We start from the raw sequence: 20,643 nt of genomic DNA, 5'->3' as shown, positions 1-20,643 counted from the left end.
CTGGCTGTGTTGGGGGTGGGAGGTTGCTGGTATGAATATTTCTCTGGGTTTTAAAATAGTTTTTGCTGCTATTCTGATCCTTGTTAATAATTTGTAAGTCAAATAGAGGAAAGAAATTACCTTCTAACATCTGAAATTACAGATGTAAAACAAAGCAGGGAATAAATACTTGTCCAGAAATATATAAGTAAATGAAACAAACCCACAGTATTAGGGGAAACTGCACTCTTTAAATCTTATTTTGATAGGAAAGTTTTACTTGTAAGTTCTTAAAAGTGATAAACTAATGTTCCGTGTACTGTTTCAAACTTAATACAGACGAAAACTGTGTGATGTATAGTCCTTCCAAAAAAAATACTGACATTGACATTCTCCCTTGTATATATTTAATAGATTTCTCAAGAACATATGTACATGTATGTAAATATAAGCATATCAGCAAGGACGTAGGTTTAAAAGATATGTAGCAAGGATTGGGAAGAACATGATTCTAGCCTAGAAGGGGAACTATACTTAATCAGATACCAGGAGCAACTTAAATGTCATCAAAATATACCTCGACTGCAAAGTGTGGACTGTAAGTTTTCCATGCTTTTATTTTATGGGGATTATCCAATTCACTTCTTGAAAGATAAAGCCTAGAACAGAAAAACAAAAAAATTTTTTTTTTACATTTTATTTTAGGGCTAACAGAAAAGCCAGCTATAGGGCACCCTTGTTTTAAAGCCTTGCTTGCTGGCCACCATCAGTCTCAGCTCCTCTGCATCTAGTTAGTTTTCTAAGCTCAACTCTATTAAGACACAAAAATATCATAACCTTGAGTAACAATGTGTCACTGAATCTTTCTTTTAATATTGCCTTTGGAATGAACAACTGTATTTAATAAATTTCTGTGTGACAAATCAGACTGGATGTGTATTAAAACCCAGTATAAACAAGTGTCTTTTAAATTACGAAGTTGGTATTTTGGATGAATTAAGTCTCATAATACAAACAGCTTCACCCAGTAGTATGGAAATCTAAATGTTAAATCTTGAGACACTATATAAAAGCGAGGAGAAAAGTGATGGAGCTTGTTGCCTCTCTAATACAACCATGGTGTTTTAAAGGAAAAAACTGTCCCTTCAGCAAGAACCACTTTGGAGAAGTGGCACCAAATGAAGTTCCACCCAGATGTCAATTTTGAGGATTCTGCTCATGTTACGAGTCAAAGTTTTCTGTCTGTGAACATCCAGAGGGGCTTCTCTGGTGGCTCAGTGGTCAAGAATCTGCCTGCCAGTGCAGGAGACTTGGGTTCGATCCCTGGTTGGAAAGATTGCCTGGAGAAGGGAATGGCAACCCACTCCAGTATTCCTGCCTGGAGAACTCCATGGACAGAGGAGCCTGGTGGGTGATACAGTCCCTGGGGCTGCAAAGAGTTGGACACAACTGAGCACAAGCACATCCAAGGGGAAAAAATCTGGTAAAGTTCTGTCACATCTGAAGTTCATTCTGTCAAAATCCACTAAGTGTGTGCGTGCATTGTAGGTGTATTGCTGCCTTCTGGGAACTTGAGGTGGGATGAGAGGGCATCCACATGTGAAGAAAAGGCTAGAACTGTGTGTCAGGAGAACTATCAACTCAGGCCGTATATAATCACAACCACTTCTTCAAAACTCCTGTACGATTTTTTTGAACATTTTTCCTTGGATGGGAGGGGATGGTGATACCAATCTCAAACTTTCGGCACCACAGGACAAGAGAAGTGGGGAACTTTTAGATGTAGGAATGAGGTTCAGATATGATAGAGGTTCTTTGACATAGTTATTAGAACATTTTTTATGGCAGACTATTCATAATTTTTTTAAGCTGTCTTTATCAGTACTTACTGGGGCTTATAACTTCTGCCCTAAATATAGAAGAGTAAAATTGAAGTGTGTCAGCCAGCTTTTAAACTAGCCAAAGCCTCCCTGGGTGATACCTTACTGTGGCGTAGAATATGATGTTGGTTGGTCATCAGTAAATCAGCACGTACTGAGGACCTGCCATATTTGACGTGCTAAACAGACTTACATTGAACTTTCACTGGAAGGACTTGTTACCAGTCAAGATCTGGTTACAGGATGTTTTATAACACAGTCTATGGCATGTATCTTGAGGATAATGCAACAGTGGATCTCAAGAATAGCCATATTTTTAAAATAACCAGATCACAATAAATAAGGCAGTAAAAACAGGAACTCAAAAGAATTTTTGGTATCTATGAATTGGGTTTGAGTAATTAGCAAAAGACTTGTCAGGGACTTCCCTGGTGGCCCAGTGGTTAAGAATCTGCCTTAAAATGCAGGTTCGATCTCTGATCTCTGCCACGGAGCAGTCCCACAGGTGGCAACTAAGCCTGTGTGCCACAATTAAGACCCAACACAGCCAAGCAAAATAACTTTAAAATAAAGGCTTGTCATTACCCTTACGTAGTCATCGGAGACTAAGCTGTTTCTACTGGATTATGCCACAGCCATACCTGTTATTTTGTATAAAAGACATATGGAACCAGAAGAAGAACGCACAGTTGTCGTAGTATTTAGGAAGAGCCTAAAAAGACATGGTTTAAAACAACAATTAGTTCTTGGTATCCATGTAACTGTGAAAAATAGTCATTCCAAAGGGATTAAAATTCCTTCCTTTATTCATTTGCGTGTTCATCAAATAGTTGTAGTTATTAAGATGCAGCACTTCTAGTCAACATTATACTCAAGACACCAAGGAGGAGACTTTAAGAGATTACTGTTCCTTTCTCTTGCTGTTTCCAGCAAAATTTTCAAGGAAACGTATTTTCTCTATGATAGATATTTATAAATTTAGACACTGGTATTTTAATCTGGCTTGGATAGTGCTAAACAGAATCTACTAAGGACTATGCCGATTTCTGCCCCATTGTATCATCCATGTTTACAAAGAACAGCTACATTAGATAATTAACCACTATCGATAATGATGATAGAAATAGCTAAAATTTCCAAAAGGGCTTTCATCTCATGGGCCTGAAAATCACAAAGGGCAGATAAAACCAACATCCCCTCACCAGCACCTCTGCTTCGAGACCACTGATTAAGAAAACTCGGACTACCCAAAAAAAAAAAAAGAAAACTCGGACTGGCTCCATTACTCGAGGGGAACTTTCCAGGTCACTTGCTTCAACACATTTACCACTTCAAACTTAGTAAGTTCTCCCCCAATAGGGAGCAAGTGGAGGATGAAGGAAATAAGCTTTAAATTGAGCAACACAGTTATCTGTTGGCAGTTCTGGTTGATGATGTTATAGGAAAATGAACTAGCAATTGAGACTTAGAAGTTTACTATATACAGAATACTGCCATATACAGAATAATCAGACATTTGCTAACTGGTCAACATAATTATACCCTCATGATAATGTAATGACAATGGCAGACATTATATTTCATAAATATTGGATTAAATATACTATTTTAAATTAATTATACATCAATTACGAGGGAAGCAAAACCTCCCTCCCTTTAAAGTATTTTATAAGTTAATTAGGAGAAATGTGGTTTAAAGATACAAAGCAAAAATATGATCACTGCTATGTAGTAAGACATACATTGTTTTGTTTTTAACATCCTGGTTTTTGTATTTTTTTCTTACTCGAAAATGAACACATGCAAATTGTATAGAATTTAGAAAACAAACAAGCAAAAAACGTTTCCTTACATATTTTCTTATTTTAAAAAATTCTTTATAGTAATATGACTTGTTTTCTTCCCCTCCCTGACTTGGGGTTGACATCGCCTGTCATCTCGCTTGTTGGGAATTATAGTCAAGGAAATCCCAAATCAGAATCGTTCACAAGACTAGAGGAGATGAACAGCATAGGTTGTTTCTTGATTACTCACCGAAGAAGAGAAAAATTTCATTTTTACCTCATCATACAGAGGTGGGCAGTTAGAGAGCAAGATTATTACTCTGTCTGTTTCAGCATCATGAAATATCTGGATGAACACACAGAATTCAGAATTATCAACCTGATAATGAGACCACAGTCAAGTTCATGTTCACTTATTGCAGCTTCTAATATTTAATCAAGTACTCTTGGTCTCATAGCTCAGTGACTACATGTATAAATATTAAAGTTGCAATACTGTTGTTTACATTTTTAATAGGCCAATGTGGTTGAATGTTACGGTGCGGCACTGTTGAAAAGTAAAGTATCTAGTTTTCCATTAGACTTCAACCAAGTGAACATTACTGTTGAATGTCTATCATCTGATTTTCATACGTTGAGAATACATTAGAAGTTCAATTTTAAAGCTTGTATGCACAGTCAAAAAGCAAGGCCTAATGGATCACATTTTATAAAAGATGTATTTGCTGATGGGATTATTGGCCTTGTCTGTAGCAGACAGCTGGATGGAATGACCAAGGATAGGCCAAGTTTCTGGAACGAACGACTTTGACGCTATACTATTTCTTTGTTCCTGATGCACCCTTGGGTGAGGATGGCACCCACAGTGGGAAAGGTCTATGCTCGGTCCTGTGAAAAAAAATACAAAAGGAGGTACAGACTCTGATGATGCTTCAGGGAGTTAAGCACGCAAGGAACAATAGCAGAATGGCAGGTAATCATGTGTCAAGCAGGATGATAAAGACTGAGGGTGCCGGCACGGGCTTTAGGGAGGTTAACAGGAGGTGAAGAATGAGGGCGCCTCCCTGGGAAGGCGGACGCTGAGCTAGGCACGGAAGGATGTGCGGTGCTGAAGAGAGCACCGAGGCAGGGTCAAGATGGTGGAGTAGGAGGGTGCCCAGCTCACCGGCCCCCACGGACACACCAAAACCACAGCGACCTCTGGGACAGCTCTGCGAATGACCTGAAGACGAGCGGGACAGCTCTGCTACACTGAGGATGTGAAGGGGAAACCACAGTGAGACAGGAGGGCAGAGATGGGTGGTCTTAGCAGACCTGCACGCCCGGCACGACTACCACCCACAAGCGGGAGGGGGCTCGCCAACGCGGAAGTTCTCCCTGTGGAGAGGAGGGGTTCGAGCCCCTCTCATCAGGCACCCCAGCTCTGGGGAAGACGAGCCCCCAGAACATCTGGTTCCAAAAGCCAGCAGGGTATATCCAGGAGAGCAGAAGGGCGGTGGGAAATTAAACTCCTGCTCTTCTGACCAGAGACGTATTAATACGTCTTCTGCTACCCAGATGTTATTGATCAGAGACGTTTCAATATTCACTTACACAACAAATCACCGGCCACAGGCATTAGTTATCTGCAGAAATCCCCCAGTCGATAATGTGTTAAAGGGCCTGTGCACAAACTCCCTCACTAGGAGCCCCAGTATAGAGGCTGTACTTTGAAAGGTGCCCTGGCCGTATGTGAAGTACGTGTATAAACTTCAGGGTGAGTGCCACAGGGTCAGAAGCTTCCTCTGGAGAACAAAGTTCTGGCAGGCATCGTGTAAAACACTCCCCCTCCGCCTAGCTGGCCCAGCAGGGTGGGTGCCATTTCAAACGTCTGCCATCCACCTGGCTAGGACTGTGGACCCCACCCCTGTGTCCTCTTGCAGACCTGCCCTACCCCACGTGCTCACCCCAGCTGGCAGTCCTCCAAAGCATTTCCCTCCCTAGGGCATCAAGCTCATCACAACTGCATCTGCAACTGTTGCGGCTGCGCGCCAAGCCAGCCGCACTGAGGCCCGCCCTGCCCACTAGTGAGCCTGCAGCAGCCACGGCCAGGCCTCACAGGCAGCCGGCCTGGGGGCCAGCGCCATCCACTCGTGTGTCTGCAGCAACAGTGGCGCCACACAACAGGTGGGCACACACAGCCCACACTAAAAACACCCCTGGCTCTGGTGAAGAGCCAGGATTGCTCTTCTGGGTCCCACAGGAAACTTTCTACCTAAGGCCACTTCTTCAAAACCAGATGTCAGTGATCCACCTAATACAGAGAAACAAACTCAGGGTCAGGGAAAATGAAGAGATGGGAATATGTCCCAAATGAGAGAAAAAGACAAGACCTCAGAAAAAGAACCAACAAAATGGACACAAAGAATCAACCTGATAAAGCATTCAAAGCCATGCCCATAAGGAAACTCAGACTTGGAAGAATGAACACAGTAAGAACTTCAACCAAGAGATATTAAAAAGAACCAATCAGAGCTAAATACAATCCCTGAAATTAGCGATACTTATATCAGACAAAATAGACTTTAAAACAGCTATGTGTAAAAGAACATTTTCTAACATCCTGTACAAAAATAAACTCAAAATGGATTAAAATCTAAATGTAAGACCTGATACTATAAAACTCCTAGAGGAAAACATAGGCAGAACACTTTGATGTAAATCATGGCAATAATTCTTTGGATTCCTTGGATCTGTCTCTTCAGTGAAAGGAAACAAGCAAAAAGAAATGAATGGGACCTAATTAAACATACATGCTCTTGCACAGCAAAGCACACTATCAACAATACAGAGACAACCAAAACGGAAAAAAAAATTGCAAATGATTGGACTGATAAAGGGTTAATATCCAAAATATATAAGCAGCTCCTGCAACATTAAACAAAAACAAAAAACCAAAACAAGCAACCTAATGAAAAAGTGAGCAGATGACCTGAATAGACATTTTTCTAGCGGACATCCAGATGGCCAACAGGCACATGAAAAGATGCTCAATATTATTAACCACCAGATAGACAAACTAAAACCACAATGAGCTGTCAACTCAAACCCATCAGAATGGCTATCATCAAGAAGACAAATAACAAATATTGGTGAGGATGTGGAGCAAAGTGAAACTTCAAACACTGTTGGTGGAAAAGTAAATTGATGCAACCACTGTGCAAACTGTATGCAGGGTTCTCAAAAAACCAAAAATATTAAATTATGACCCAGCAATCCACTTCTTGGTATGTATCTGGAAAAAAACCATTAAAAAAGATACCCACACCCCAATGTTCACAGCAGCATTATTTACAATTGCCAAGATACTGAAGCAGGTGATTTTCATGGGCGTTGAAATTTCAGAATCAGTGCCATATAATACAATGACCAAGAAGAACAGGACATGGCTAAAAGTAACCAGAGGCATGAATTTAAAACTCTGATAGGTTTCTGAGAACATGCTTAGCATGTGTGGAAAAGGGAATGGCAAAGCACCACTCTGAACCAAAAGTATATTCTGGAAAACACCCTGAAAACAATTTTGAACAATCAGTTTAACTCTTGACTCACATCCAAACTCAGGGAGACCAAGTTGGATGGTAACCAGAAAGCAACATGGCCTTTCCCTGTGGTGAGAAATGGTTTGGGGAGGTCAATGTGCTGATTTGAGATTTAAAACAAACACCAGACTTTTCAGTTCACATGCTTTCTCTTACCCTACAGTTTTTGGAAGCAGAACAGAAAAAGACAATCTTCCATTGCATTATTATTTGTACTTTTAGATCATGTCCATTGCCTTTTCCAATACCTGAATGAAATTAAAAATTTAGACCGGTTAGAGCAAAGATCAGAATGTCTAAAAATCAGCAATATGGATTAGAAAGAGAAAAAGTGAACCCAGCTAACAATGCATTAATATTGAATCATTTGGATTTTGCCTGGATTTTGTCTTTGAAAGACAAAGCTTCAATCCAATTCTGTCCCCTAAGGCAGAGCTTATAATGCTGGAGGGGAAAAAAACCCGAAAAACAAAAAGGACACAGTTCAGCTTCTAAAACTTAGAATCTTACTGCTCACCTATCTAGCAAAAAAAAAGAAAATTAAGGAAGGGGACTTGAAACCTTTCTTATTGATGTGTAACTTTCTTCTGACTTCCAATCATGATGTTTCTTAACAATAAACTAAAATTCCATTTGCGGGCAGATAAGGAATGATGAAATTAATTTACAAATAGATACAAAACAGGTCAATAAGCAATTGCATTCTACTAGACACAACTAATTTGCATTTCTATGCCCCAAATAATTTGCATTATTATCAGTTTTCTATGACTTAGAGTTGTAAAATAGCTTAAAGACCATGAGCGGAGAAGACAACCCTGGAGAAGATACAACCCTGGAGAAGATACCGTCTGTCACTTTTTCCTGACAGTCTCCTCACTCTCTCTGTTATGATCATAACCTCAAAGGAAGATTATTCTTTAGAGTTTTTACAGGTTTTTTTTCCCTTTTCTTTCATTTGATACTCCTCTACCTCCTCATTGTGTCTAACTTGCTCTGTCTCTATGAAATCAGGTGAATCAGTGACCTATCCTGGTCTTGAAGGCGTGTCCTTGTGTGGAAGCATCCCTACCCAGTCTAGGTGTGCCCCGTGGCTTTGGCAGGACAGCTGGACCTGAAGTGAGTGTGGGTCCCATCTCCCCGAGATGGTCTGGCTGTCACCACCTTGGTGGGCGGTGGGGCTGGAGATGGAAGGGCTACAGCCAGAGCCAGTCACGACCCTGTGTGTGTGTGAATGAGTGAGATGGCAGTCTTCACCTTGGTTTGGGACACATCGGGGGCTCAAGGGCTTGTGTGCGTGCATGCTAAGCCGCTTCAGTCGTGTCCGACTCCTTGCGACTCCATGGACTATAGTCCACAAGGCACCTCTGACAATGGGATTCTCCAGGCCAGAATACTGGAGTGGGTTGCTTCCCTTCTCCAGGGGATCTTCCCAACCCAGGGATCGAACCCACATCTCTCATGTCTCCTGCATTGGAGGAGTTCTTTACCACTAGTGCCCCCAGGGTTTGGGGCCACAGTTCTATGCTGGTGTCACCTTTTTTCCCTGGTGAGAGGCTGGGTCGGGCTAGAGAGGTTGGTGCCTCACTTCTTGGTTGGTTTCTCTCTCACCAGCAATGTCAGTCACTGCCCTGGAGTAGCTTTGCTCCTCCTAAATGTGGGCAGCAACAGAGTACTGGCCAAGGTTGCCTTCTCCCTGGTCAGAGTTTTCAGGCTGCTGCCTCAGTTGGGATGGCATATTAGCCACCACTTTGCTCTTTAAGAGCGGGGCTCTCAGTGCTTCACAGCATCCCCTCAGCCCCACTGGCTTTCAGACCTGCTAAGAGGATACAAAAGTGTGACTGACACTTAGCTAATGTAGAATCAGATGCATCTAAGCATTCCTGTACCATTTGTGTTCTGGTATGTGAGTTACCTTTCTACTAACATTTTCAATTCCAGAGACAACAGTGATTTGTTATTTTCAAGCTATACCATTCCACAGACTGCAGATGCAGGATGACTGTGTAATGATGTGGTGAGTCAGTCAATTTGAAACTGACAGAATGTCATTAGCGTTGCTTTAATAGGATTTAATAGTTTTTTAAAAACTGATTCCCAAATAATGACTAAAGATAATGAAGTTAGTATTGAATTTCGCATAGAATGGCAAATTGCAAATCAATAAAACCACTAATAAAAATAAAATATTAAAAAAAACACAACCAGCCAAGGGGACCCATCTTCCTGGTGTCAGACCACAGAGCTGGGGTGCAGCTCAAATCCCTCACTCCTCCGGGAGAATCCCTAAGCCCATGACACCAGCCCCCTCCTCTTCTGGGTCTCCCATCAAGGGTACAGGTCTCAATCAGATTGCTTCTCCTCCCTTCCTGCCAGACTCCAGAATTGTTTCCTTTACAGACTTGGCTGTAGAAGAACTTATCTATCCCAGGTCGCTCCATAAGGAGTTGTATTTTTGACGTGTTCCTGTTGGGAGAGTGGGGGCAGGTAAACTCAGCACCCTCCTACTCCACCACCTTGATCTCCCTCAAAGGAGAGAATTCTTATTCCAAATGAAGGCTGGTGCCCCTGGGTTTGGCCTGCTTATTTACGTGGGCACAGCAAGAATTTTAGCATGCCAGGCATGCCTTCTTAAGTCGGCACTGCCAGCCAAATCTCACACCATAAGAAGAGCTGCAAAGGGCACAAGCTTCTGTCTGGAAGCTTCCATGAAGGGTCTCAAAGTAGCCTTTTAAAATCCACTACTTTATGTTAGCCTGTGAAGTGAAGTGAAAGTTGCTCAGTCTTGTCCGACTCTTTGCAACCCCATGGACCGTACAGTCCATGGAATTCTCCAGGCCAGAATACTGGAGTGGGTAGCCTTTCCCTTCTCCAGGGAATCTTCCCAACCCAGGGATTGAACCCAGGTCTCCCACAAGGCATGTGGATTCTTTACCACTGAGCCACCTGGGAAGCCCTGAGACAAGGAAACTAAACACATAAATCTCTCCACCAGTTTTTACCCTGCAGTGCTTATAAATCTGCATTAGTTCCAGATCTACACTTGGCAGTTTTAACAGTATCTCCACAGAGGTTAAGTAAAACTCAAAATATTAAGAGCCTTCCACAGTCTTAGGATATGATATAAGACTGAGACAACCTATGAAATGCTGCTGCTGCTACGGCTAAGTCGCTTCAGTCGTGTCCGACTCTGTGCGACCCCATAGACGGCAGCCCACCAGGTTCCGCTGTCCCTGGGATTCTCCAGGCAAGAACACTGGAGTGGGTTGCCAGTTCCTTCTCCAATGAAATGCTAGAACTTATTAAAACCATTTTCAAGCTTAGCATTTTGAGAAATGATTCCTCTTCTCATGGTTCATGTTTGAGCAATCCATCAAAACTCCATCAGACTAAATACCTATTTGCCTGTTTGGAATAGCTTCATACTCACAGAGGTGTGTATATATACTGTTACAGGTGTACCTCAGGGATACTGTGGGTTTGTTTACAGACCACTACAGCAAAGCGAATATTGCAATAAAGCAAGTCACGTGAATTTTTTTTTCCGGTTTCCCAGTGCATATAAAAATGTATATTTACACTTTACTGTAGTCTATTTATGTCTAAAAAAACACTACATACGTTCATTAAAAAAAGACTTGATTGCCGAATTGCTAAAAAATGGTAACCATCATCTGACAATGCAGAATTGTCACAAACCTTTAATTTGTTAAAAAAAAAAAAGCAACATCTGTGAAGTGTGATAAAGGAAAGCATAATAAAATGAGGTCTTCCCGGATTCTCATCGTGAACCAAGAGGGCCCCGAGGGAGACGAGACACGCAGGTACAAACCAGGCTCTCACGCCACCAGCTTGGTTTTACGGCTGAGTTTAAAATTCCAAGAGAAAGCAATTGCTCCATCAGCCCCCCATGTTGCCTCTCACACTGCAGGGAAGAGCAGTCTGGCTCTTTCTGCAGGGAACGATGGGGAGTGAGCCACCCCTGCCCCCTCCCGCCTGCAAGCCTGGCTTCACCCCAGGGAGGTCTGAGGGCAGCCGGCATTCCGAGTGAGGCTCCACCCCAACCAACCCTGTCCCTCGTTCATCACACACACATGAGATGGTCAGAATGGACCTGTAGAGAACTCTGTAGCCCACAGAGCCTTCTCACAAACAGTTACTCCTTTATACACACAGGTAGGCTTGTACTGGAACACGCTGGGTTTCCAGGGTCTGCCTGTGCAACGCTTGTTTGGAAATCTAGACCAAAATTGCCCACAGAACCCATGCTGCTGGGTTGAAGTTTGTTTCCAGAAGCCAGAAACCCACGTGATCCGCTCGTGGTCAGCTGTCACAACTCCTCACCACCACTAGGAGGTGGTGGTGGTGACGTGGGGGTGTGTGAGTAAGGAGGGAGAAATATATAAGTAATCTGAAAAAAAGCTTTTTTTATTTAAATAATTGTAATTTTTTTTTACTATGCAATTTTTACATATGTTTTGAAGGAGTCTCTTATTTCTGAAGAATTGGATGAAGCATTAAAAAAATGTCTAGAGAGTATTTTAGTGAAGTGTTAGTTACTCGGTTGTGTCTGACTCTTTGCGACCCCATGGACTGTAGCCCACCAGGCTCCTCTGTCCGTGGGATTTTCCAGGCAAGAACACTGGAGTGGGTTTCCATGTCCTCTTCCAGAGGATCTTCCCAACCCAGAGACCGAACCTGGGTCTCTTGCACTGTAGGCAGATACTTTACCATCTGAGTGACCAAGGAAGCCCTGATACTGGGCAAAATTGTAGGCAAAAGGAGAAGAGGGTGGCAGAGGATGAGATGGTTGGATAGCATCATCAACTCAATGGGCATGAATTTGAGTGAACTCTGGGAGATGGTGAAGGACAGGGGAACCCAACGTGCTGCAGTCTATGGGGTTGCAAAGAATTGGACACGACAGAGACTGAACAACAACAGAGAGTATTCTGTGTGATTCCTCAGAGGACTAAAAACACTGGATTGTCTGAGTGGAGACTAGCACCCTGGCCCCACACCACCTAGGAGAGTCTAGCACCACCTGGTGCTCCTCAAGCTAGTGATGCTTTCAGGGATCAGAGCCAGAAACATCCCCTTCTGTCACACCTCTGGCAGTGGGGGAGCCCCATCCATTCCACTGAGGGGTCCCCTTCTCCTGCCTCCCTGAGATTGAGCTATGCATGGAAGGCAGGTAGGTGAGAGAGAAATGGGGCTTGACCTCTATTCTTCTCCCCCTCCTTCAAGTCCCAGAGATGGATGATCCGGCCAATTTCCCTGTCTCCCAGGGCGATGGCAGGTCCCTGTCTTTCTACTTACATTCTTGAAGAAGTACTGTCAGCTCTTTTGAAATTTATAAGGATTTTTACTCCCAGCGAGAACTGGTAAGAGCTAGGGTACTGAGAGACAGGTCCCAAGGTGTGTCCCAACTCTTTTCTGTGTTCCCGTAGGTTCAAGGAAGGAAGACCCAAGTGCTGTCCCCCCAGGAAACTTTCCAACACTGCTGTCAGCTCTCCATTCATGTACGTTCCTCTCCTCTGCTTACCACTCATGGGCTCCAGAGAAACACAAGCCAGGGGCCTGACCCAAAGTAGTTCTCAGGAGTTATTTGTAAAAAAAAAGAATCGTGGCAACAAAATGCATCTGCTGTTCAGGTATTTAAGACATCCTGATGGAGTTTCCTGGGAGAGAGGGCTACAGGAGAGGATAGTGGGTAAAGGGAGAAACTTTTGATGGTGACGAGAAAATCAAAGAAAACCAGGTGATGGGGGGGGGGGTGGAGAAAGGAGGATCTCCAAACAGAGGAGAGAACGATCCAGGGATGTCTCTGTCAAGACAAACTCTGAGCCAGAGATGAGGTGTGAGAAAGAAGTGGTCTCCAGCCTCACGGGCCCGTACTCCCTTTAATCTCAGAGGTCTTACTCTGAAAAGGACACCCTGGGCTGATCCCAGAGCCACAATGAGAAGAGGAGAAAGAGAAGGGAGTGGATGGAGCCTCTCAAACTTGGAAAGGAAAGGAGAGGGCATCTGAGTGGTGGTAAGGTGGCCACAGGGTTCCCAGGTGGCTCAAGGGTAAAGAACCCTCCTGCCAATGCAGAAGACATGAGTTTGATCCCTGGGTTGGGAAGATGCCCTGGAGAAGGAAATGGCTACCCACTTCAGTATTCTTGCCTGGGAAATCCCATGGACAGAGGAGCCTGGCAGGCTACAGTCCACGGGGCCACAAAAGAGTCGGACATGACTCAGCAACCGAACAACAGTGACAATGTGGCCATAGCAGTACAGGGCTAATGGGCAATTCCAGGGGGAGGAACTTGTATGTGAGGCTCCACTAACAGCTATCAGTTGGGACTGTCTGTGTATATAACTGTGAGAAAACTCTCCCAAATAGTAAGAACACTGGCCCTCCTGCCTATTTCTCCAATTATACATACAGCACTTACCATGAATTGAATAAATCACGATTTTTTTGATCGTGAGTTTTTTTATTGGAGGAAGAGTCAAATTGTAGATATTTTTCACCATTGCAAAATATCCAACGAATCTATTCTGCAAAACAACAGAGGTCTCAATTTCAGTGGAGGTGAAAATTCTAAAGTCAGTATCCCCGATTTTTTTAAGGAAAGTAATGGATGAAGGAAACATTGACTGGGGCCATTAGATAAGGCATTGTTGTCTCATGGCTGTGTATCAAACTTAGGGGGAAAAATACTGAACTAAAAGCAACGGGAAAGGAACAAGAAAGGGGTCCAGTGTTCTGAGAGGCAGCTGGGACCAAGAACAACTAACCAGAACCAACAAAATAGCTACGACAGCATCACAGCAAGATGCAGTTAACCGCAAATATAAGAGACCAGTAGAGGGTAGGAGCTTTGTGGTGGCTGAGTTAAAGGAAGGTTTGTGCTTTGCAGGGAGAAGGTGTAGCTCTTCAGATAAGAGAAGGGAAGATGTAAAAACTCAGGGGGAGATCCCCCCAGGCCAGCAGCACATACGCATTCTTCTCCAATCCCAGTCAGCAAGCAGTTCCCCACTGTCCATTTCCCCAATCCCATTTTTGCAGCAAAGCCCTGCGGATTCTCTTAGCCTAGTCCTTTTCCTACGGCAAGTCACTCACAAGGTCTCCACTTGAACTTTTCTTCTAGAAGTCAAAGAGTTCTGTATGGAATCAGCTGGACTGAAAAGTTCACAGGCTCTTCCCCACTCATTGGGAAATATTAGTAAAATTAACCACCATGCTCTTCATTGGAAAGGGCCAGTCAAGCTCTTAAGTCAGGGATGGATGAAATGTATGTAGTATATGGAATGACCCACAAAGCAGGAGGGGATGGTGTCTGAGAATTACCGCCACACACACAGGGAATCTGTGTGTGTGGAGCCTGAGAGCCGCAACTACTGAAGCCCAAGGGCCTAGAGCCTGTGCTTCGCAATAAAAGAAACCATCACAATAAGAAGTCCATGCAATGCAGCTAGAGAAAGCCTGCACGCAGCAACGACCCAGCGCATCCAAAAATTATTTAAAAAAAAAAAACAAAACCAGGAGATAGGTGCCAGTCTTAACCTAATTACCCAAAGTGACCCCTTTTAAAGAAAGAACACTTACCTGAGAAGGAGTCTCTATTCCCTGAAATTTACTGCTAGTGGATTTATCTGTTCGCCGTTCTCCAAAATAATATAGGCTGTCCTATAAAAGAGGGGACAGTCCAGTCATGGGTCACCCGCACTTTCCTTTCCTGTAGAAGGCATTAGAAAGTTTCTAAGGACATGTGATTTCCTTAGGTCAGCGGTCTCTGGGCAGAGGCTACCCAAAATAACTAATAAAGACACATCAAGGCCTTCTCTCATTCAAAGATTCATAAAGACAGGGAATTTTAGAGCTGGAAAACTTCAGAGATAATCTGGTCCTTCTTCCTACCTTACTATTTTACAATGAGAAGATGAGGACCAAAAGAAAATCAAGTGACCTGCCATGGAGATGTATGTAACCGGTCAGTCAAAGACAGCACAGGCCTGACCACTGGCCTCTGGCTCTATCCAGGGCTTCAGACCAATGGCTTTCAAACTTTTCTTTTTCTTTCTTTGGTTGTGCACCATTTGGGATCTTAGTTCCCTGACCAGGGATTGAACCTGTGCCCTCTGTGTTGGAAGTGCGGCATCTTAACCACTGGACCATTAGGAAAGTCCTACAATCCACATCCATAAACCTGGGAGATACACACACACTCGCTCTCATGAACACACAACTGAAAGTTTCACAAAACAATACTTACCTTTTCTCATCTATCCCATCTTATAGGTAGATTTGGTTGCAAATCACAACCCAATGAGTTGATTTCATAACTCACTGATCAACTCTGATCCACAGTGTGAAAAACACTGTCCTAGAGCATCCATTGTCCTGACCTGTGCATCTCAAGTTAGAAACAAAGAGGAGGGTGGAATCAGGGCGCTGGACCCAGCGCATAACCCTCAGCTTCTCTTATCTGGGCAGCAGACCGAAAGAGGCCCAGAGATGCTGGGGGCATGCCCTTCTCAATAAGATCACGGCAGAAAAAAGAGAATGAGAACCTTGCTTTAAGACACAGCAGCAGCCCATCATGTCTTCTCAGAAATTCCCAGAGGGCACAGACCCCACAGCTATTGATTGTGCAAAGATAGTAATGTCCAGGGGAGCTTTTGTTCTGGGTTGGAAAATGATGACTTTTACCTACTGAGCACTTCCAAGGATGTTCAAGGTTCTTTAGAAAATTTCCCTAACCCATCTTCTTATTCTCGTGAGGAAAGCAGAAAGCCAGGAGTTGGTGGGATTCTATCAGAGCAGGGCTGGATCTGGGGGTGGCAAGTCAAGTTTCTGGATTGCTGAGGTTTTTTGCACTTGCATAACTCAACCTTACTCACCTCACATTAACCTTCTACTGGGTCCTGTCTTTAAGCAAAATATTGACATTGTACTCATGATGAATGTGGGTGCATTAATTTTGATTTTTTAAAAAATATTGCATTAGAAGATTATTGCTCTTAATTACTGAGATTTTTGGCATTCCCTTAAATTTTGTGCCCAAGGCGAGTGTCGCAGCAACTTTACCCTCATCCCAGCCCAGAGGTAGAGGCACTGAGGTCAGTTACCAACCAGTGCCAATTAAATAAGAAAGTATCCAAGCCAGGTGTTCTAAAACCACCTCTCCAATAACAATTCCATGAAGTACAATGACTCAATGGACATGAGTTTGTGCAAACTCCGGGAGATAGTGAGGGACAGTGAAGACTGGCATGGGGTTGCAAAGAGTCAGATACAACTTAGGGGCTGAACAACACACACACACCATGACTTAAGGAATCATCTTAACATCCTACCCGTGAGCTTTCAAACCTGGCAAACTCAATCGACCTAAGACAGAGTTTATAGGAACATCTTTCATACCTCCGCGGTGGCAAATATCTCACTGGCAAGAAGGTAGGCACAGACCATAGTTCCAGTTCTTCCTAGAAAAGAAGTTAGTCCATGAACCATTATTTCTGAGGGTACCTGATATAAAACGACTCTCCAAAGTATTTAAAGAGCTCATTGTGGATTGATTTTCTTTCACACCAAAAGTACAGGTTCAAAATATTTCAATTCAGAGATAGCCAAAGCCAGTACACTGCTTGTTCTGAGGGTCTGCCTAGAGTTCTATGTTAATTGTGTGCATGCATGTGCACGTGTATGTTGTTCTTGAATCACGACCCCTGGGGACTGCAGTAACAGGCTCTGCTCTAGGCCTCTAAAGCTAAAGTGATGCTCACCAATTAAGAGCTAATTATATACCCTGTTTCTCTACTAATGTAAATAAAAGAAGCTATAAAAGATAAAAGATGGACAGAACCCAAACCACCACCTAGCATTTGCAATACCCAATCCTTCTATTTCAGTTAGAGTTATTGTGTTGTAAAGCGTACATTAAAATAGGAAGAACAGCGTAATAAGCCCACATACACCCATGCCCCAGATTCCATAACTATTAATTGTTTTACTTGTTTCTTTTCTCCCCTCATCATTCTCCCCCTCCTTCTTTCTATGCCTTTCCTGTAGCATCTTATTTTATTATTAATTAATTTTTATTGGCGTATAGTTGCTTTACAATGTAGTGTTAGCTTCTACTGCCCAGCAAAGTGAATCAGCTAAACGTACACATATATCCCCCCACTTTGAATTTTCCTCCCATTTAGGTCATCACAGAGCATTAAGGAGAGGTGCTTGTGCTATACAGTATGTTCCCATCAGTTGTCTATTTTACACATAGTATCAATAGCATGTATATGTCAATCCCAATCTCCCAATTCCTCCCAATTCTACCCACCCTTACCCACCTTGTATCCACACATTTGTTCTCTAGGTCCATGCCTCTATTTTTGCTTTGCAAATAACTTCATCTATACCATTTCTAGATTCCACATATGTGCTTTCACCCCCATAGCATTTTAAAGAAAACTTGATTTCATGTCATTTCAAGCTCAAAGTCGCATGCTTTTTTTCTAATTTATATTTTTGTCCAGGCACATAAAGTGTGAGTTAAAAAGTACATTGCTTCTATTATTTCTACAGTGACCTATGACTTTTGTCTTAGCTAGCGTATGCTGAACTTATTTTATGTAATTCCAAACTTATCCTTTTACCTTGAGATGCACTTTATTTTCTATTCTATTCTTCAAAAAAAATGAATATTTAAATATATTTTTCAATCCATAGTTTGAAAAACACTACTCTAAGCCAATAACTTCCAAAGAAAATTTTGTACCACCTTGTCCTCTGATAAATAAAAGCTTCTTGCTAAAGAAGGCTACGACCATTAACAACCTGGCTCTCTAGGTTAACATTTCAAATTTGTTGGACACCTATGAGTCTCCACAGCCCTTATATATTCCCATTTGAAAAAAGAAAAAAAAAAAAACAGTTTTTGTAGATCCATGTCCTGGTGGCTGTGGATAAGCACACACACTCTGCCATAGACAGAGTAGCCTCCCTCTCATCCAGTCAAGTCAGGTATGCAAGGAATCATTAAAATGCTTTACATTTGTTTTCAGTATTTTAACTTAAAACATAGGTGTATATTCACTCACTAAACTTTTGCCATTGGACAAAAGTTTTAACTTTTTAAGTATGATGAAAAGAATCTACCAAAATATGTACCAGGTTTACCATATTAATGATGAAACGATAACATTCTTCTAAAGCCAGGAACTAAACAAAATGTCCACTATTGGCTGTTTCTATTTAACACTGTACTACATGGCTTAGCCAGTGTTGTAAGGTAAGAAAAGGAAACAAAATGTATATGGATAAAAAAAGAAGAAACAAACTATTTGAAGACTAGAAAAATCCAAGTAACTCTATAGGCTAACTCCTAAAACTGATGACAAGAGTTCAGGAAGATACAAGGTCAACACTAAAAGAACAAACAAGCAAACAAAAAACCCCAACAAACTCATGGCTAAATAAAGGATGTAGGTTGAAATCTTTAGAGTAATTACTAAGGAATATAAAAAGAGTATATGACTTCCAAGCAAATGGTGGGGGTGGAAAGAAGCAAAAAATTCAATCAAAATATCAGTAAAGATATAGAATATGTGAATAAAACAATCAACAAACAACCTAATGGGCACATATACAACCCTGTTCAGAACAATGCATAATACACTTATTTTTCAAGTGCAGAGAAAACATTTGATAAAACTGACCAAATTCCAGGCCATAAAGCAAGTCTAAACAAATTTCAAAGAACTAAAAAATACATATGTTCTCTGGCCACAATGCAATACAACCAGAATTCAGTAACTAGAAGATAATTACAAAATCCTCATGCTTGAAAATATAGTATATTTCTATATAACCCATGAGGCTAAGAAACAAATACAATGGAAATTAGAAAATATTCTGAACTAAATAATAATGAATACATATAAAAACTTGTGTGATGAAGCTTCACTAAAATCTTTCATTAATTCTGCTAGCTTATCTGTAAATTCTTTTGGATTTTATTGCACAAGATTATATTGTATGAAAATAAGGAACTATATTTTTTCCTTTTCAATCCTTTTTTTCCTTAGCACTGGCTAGAACCTCTGGTACAGTGTTGAATTAGAAGTGATGACCACAGGCACCCTTGTTCTACTCTCAAAGGAAAAGCTTTCAATAGCTCACCAATTACTTTAGTGGGTGTGTGTTTATCACATTAAGACATTCCTTTAATTTGCTAAGAGTTTTTATAATGAATGAACGTTGAATTTTATCAGAAACTTTTTCTGTATCTTTAAAATAATATGATTTTTTAGCTTTATTAATCTGGTTGATTACATGGATTGACAGTAAACTAACCTTGAATTCCTAGAATAGACACAATTTTGTTGTACTGTAGTATTTTTTAATAAATTGCTGGTTTCTTACTATTTTCCTAAGAATTTTTCTATCCATGTCATGGGTAAGAGTAGCTTTAGTTTTCAAACTTTGGCTTCATAAACTAAAATTAAATGGCACTTACTCTTTAAGTCTTTGGATGAATTTGTTTAAGTTGACTTCTTTCCTCTCCTTCCTCTTTCCTTCTCTTCCTGTAGTCTTTTTATTTTATTTTTTAATCTAATTTATTTTTTAATTGGAGGAAAATTGCTTTACAGTGTTGTGTTGGTTTCTGTAGTGCAACAACTCAAATCAGCCATAATTATACATTCTTCCTTCAGTCTTGAAGCTAATTTTTAAAAATGTCAACAGCGATTAATACCGGTTCGTAGCAGAACTTACCTTGTTGATGTCCCTTATTAAATTTTTCAAATTTCTTTAGAAAAAGAGAAATAAAAAGAAGAATGTTTTTACCTTTGCCTCCCTTACAGTGAACCACTATGACATTGTCCTTGTCTTGAGCCATCCACTCTTTCACTTCCATGCAGAACGCCACCATCTCACTGATTTCAAATGAAATATTTTTGGTTGAATTAAAATACTTCCAAAGAAAACCAAGCCCTGTGTATTTGACCCTCTTCTGTTAGTCAATTTGGCATTGAACATACCTCAGAGAGGGGACATTGTGATCATCAATCAAGTATCGATGGACCCTATGATGGAAGTACTTAGGATCATAAGCTCTTTCACCTGAAATAAATGATGCATAGGTCATATCACTAACTCTAATTAACATAGCAAATAATCAAGGTGTGAATAGGTACTTTTTAGAGACTCCTTATCTACTCTTAAAAAGAGCTTTCTGACTGGCTCCTGCTGCTCTAAAAGGGTCTCAGAAACATAAGTATAGTAGTGCTTTCTCCATCTTGAGTAACATAAGCCCAAATTATTTGGTTTGTTTTACTTTTGGTTTGCCTTACTTTTAATTTTCTTTTTTAAAAACACCTTTTTATTTTGTATTGCGGTATAGCCAATTAACAATGCTCTGATAG

General features: G+C 41.5%; 1 protein-coding gene across 50 annotated transcripts in view; it reads right to left on the bottom strand.

The window, feature by feature from the left end:
* Positions 1 to 369: 369 nt before the first annotated feature.
* The window catches only part of LOC145528766 (phosphatidylinositol 3,4,5-trisphosphate 3-phosphatase TPTE2-like), a 67,786-nt gene continuing 47,512 nt past the window's right edge, over positions 370 to 20,643 (bottom strand). For 47 of the 50 annotated variants that reach the window (XM_081547722.1, XM_081547673.1, XM_081547685.1 and 44 more), the window contains 9 exons: positions 20,260 to 20,341; positions 20,066 to 20,154; positions 16,643 to 16,704; positions 14,825 to 14,905; positions 13,668 to 13,773; positions 7,381 to 7,472; positions 3,894 to 3,989; positions 2,501 to 2,571; positions 370 to 638 (listed from right to left, as the gene is read on the bottom strand). In XM_081547722.1, the coding sequence (XP_081403848.1) occupies positions 536 to 638; positions 2,501 to 2,571; positions 3,894 to 3,989; positions 7,381 to 7,472; positions 13,668 to 13,773; positions 14,825 to 14,905; positions 16,643 to 16,704; positions 20,066 to 20,154; positions 20,260 to 20,341 (782 nt within the window). In that variant the 3' untranslated portion in view covers positions 370 to 535. Of the gene's footprint in view, positions 639 to 2,500; positions 2,572 to 3,893; positions 3,990 to 4,045; positions 4,532 to 7,380; positions 7,473 to 13,667; positions 13,774 to 14,824; positions 14,906 to 16,642; positions 16,705 to 20,065; positions 20,155 to 20,259; positions 20,342 to 20,643 lie in introns of those variants that run through there. The other 3 variants (XM_081547715.1, XM_081547716.1, XM_081547717.1) reach the window with 1 other exon arrangement.

The sequence above is a fragment of the Giraffa tippelskirchi genome, chromosome 12, assembly GCF_054371585.1.
Source record: "Giraffa tippelskirchi isolate mGirTip1 chromosome 12, T2T-mGirTip1v1.2.pri, whole genome shotgun sequence".
Classification (NCBI taxonomy): domain Eukaryota; kingdom Metazoa; phylum Chordata; class Mammalia; order Artiodactyla; family Giraffidae; genus Giraffa; species Giraffa tippelskirchi.
Note: the sequence above shows the minus strand (reverse complement) of the source record. Positions and strands in the feature narration are given on the sequence as shown.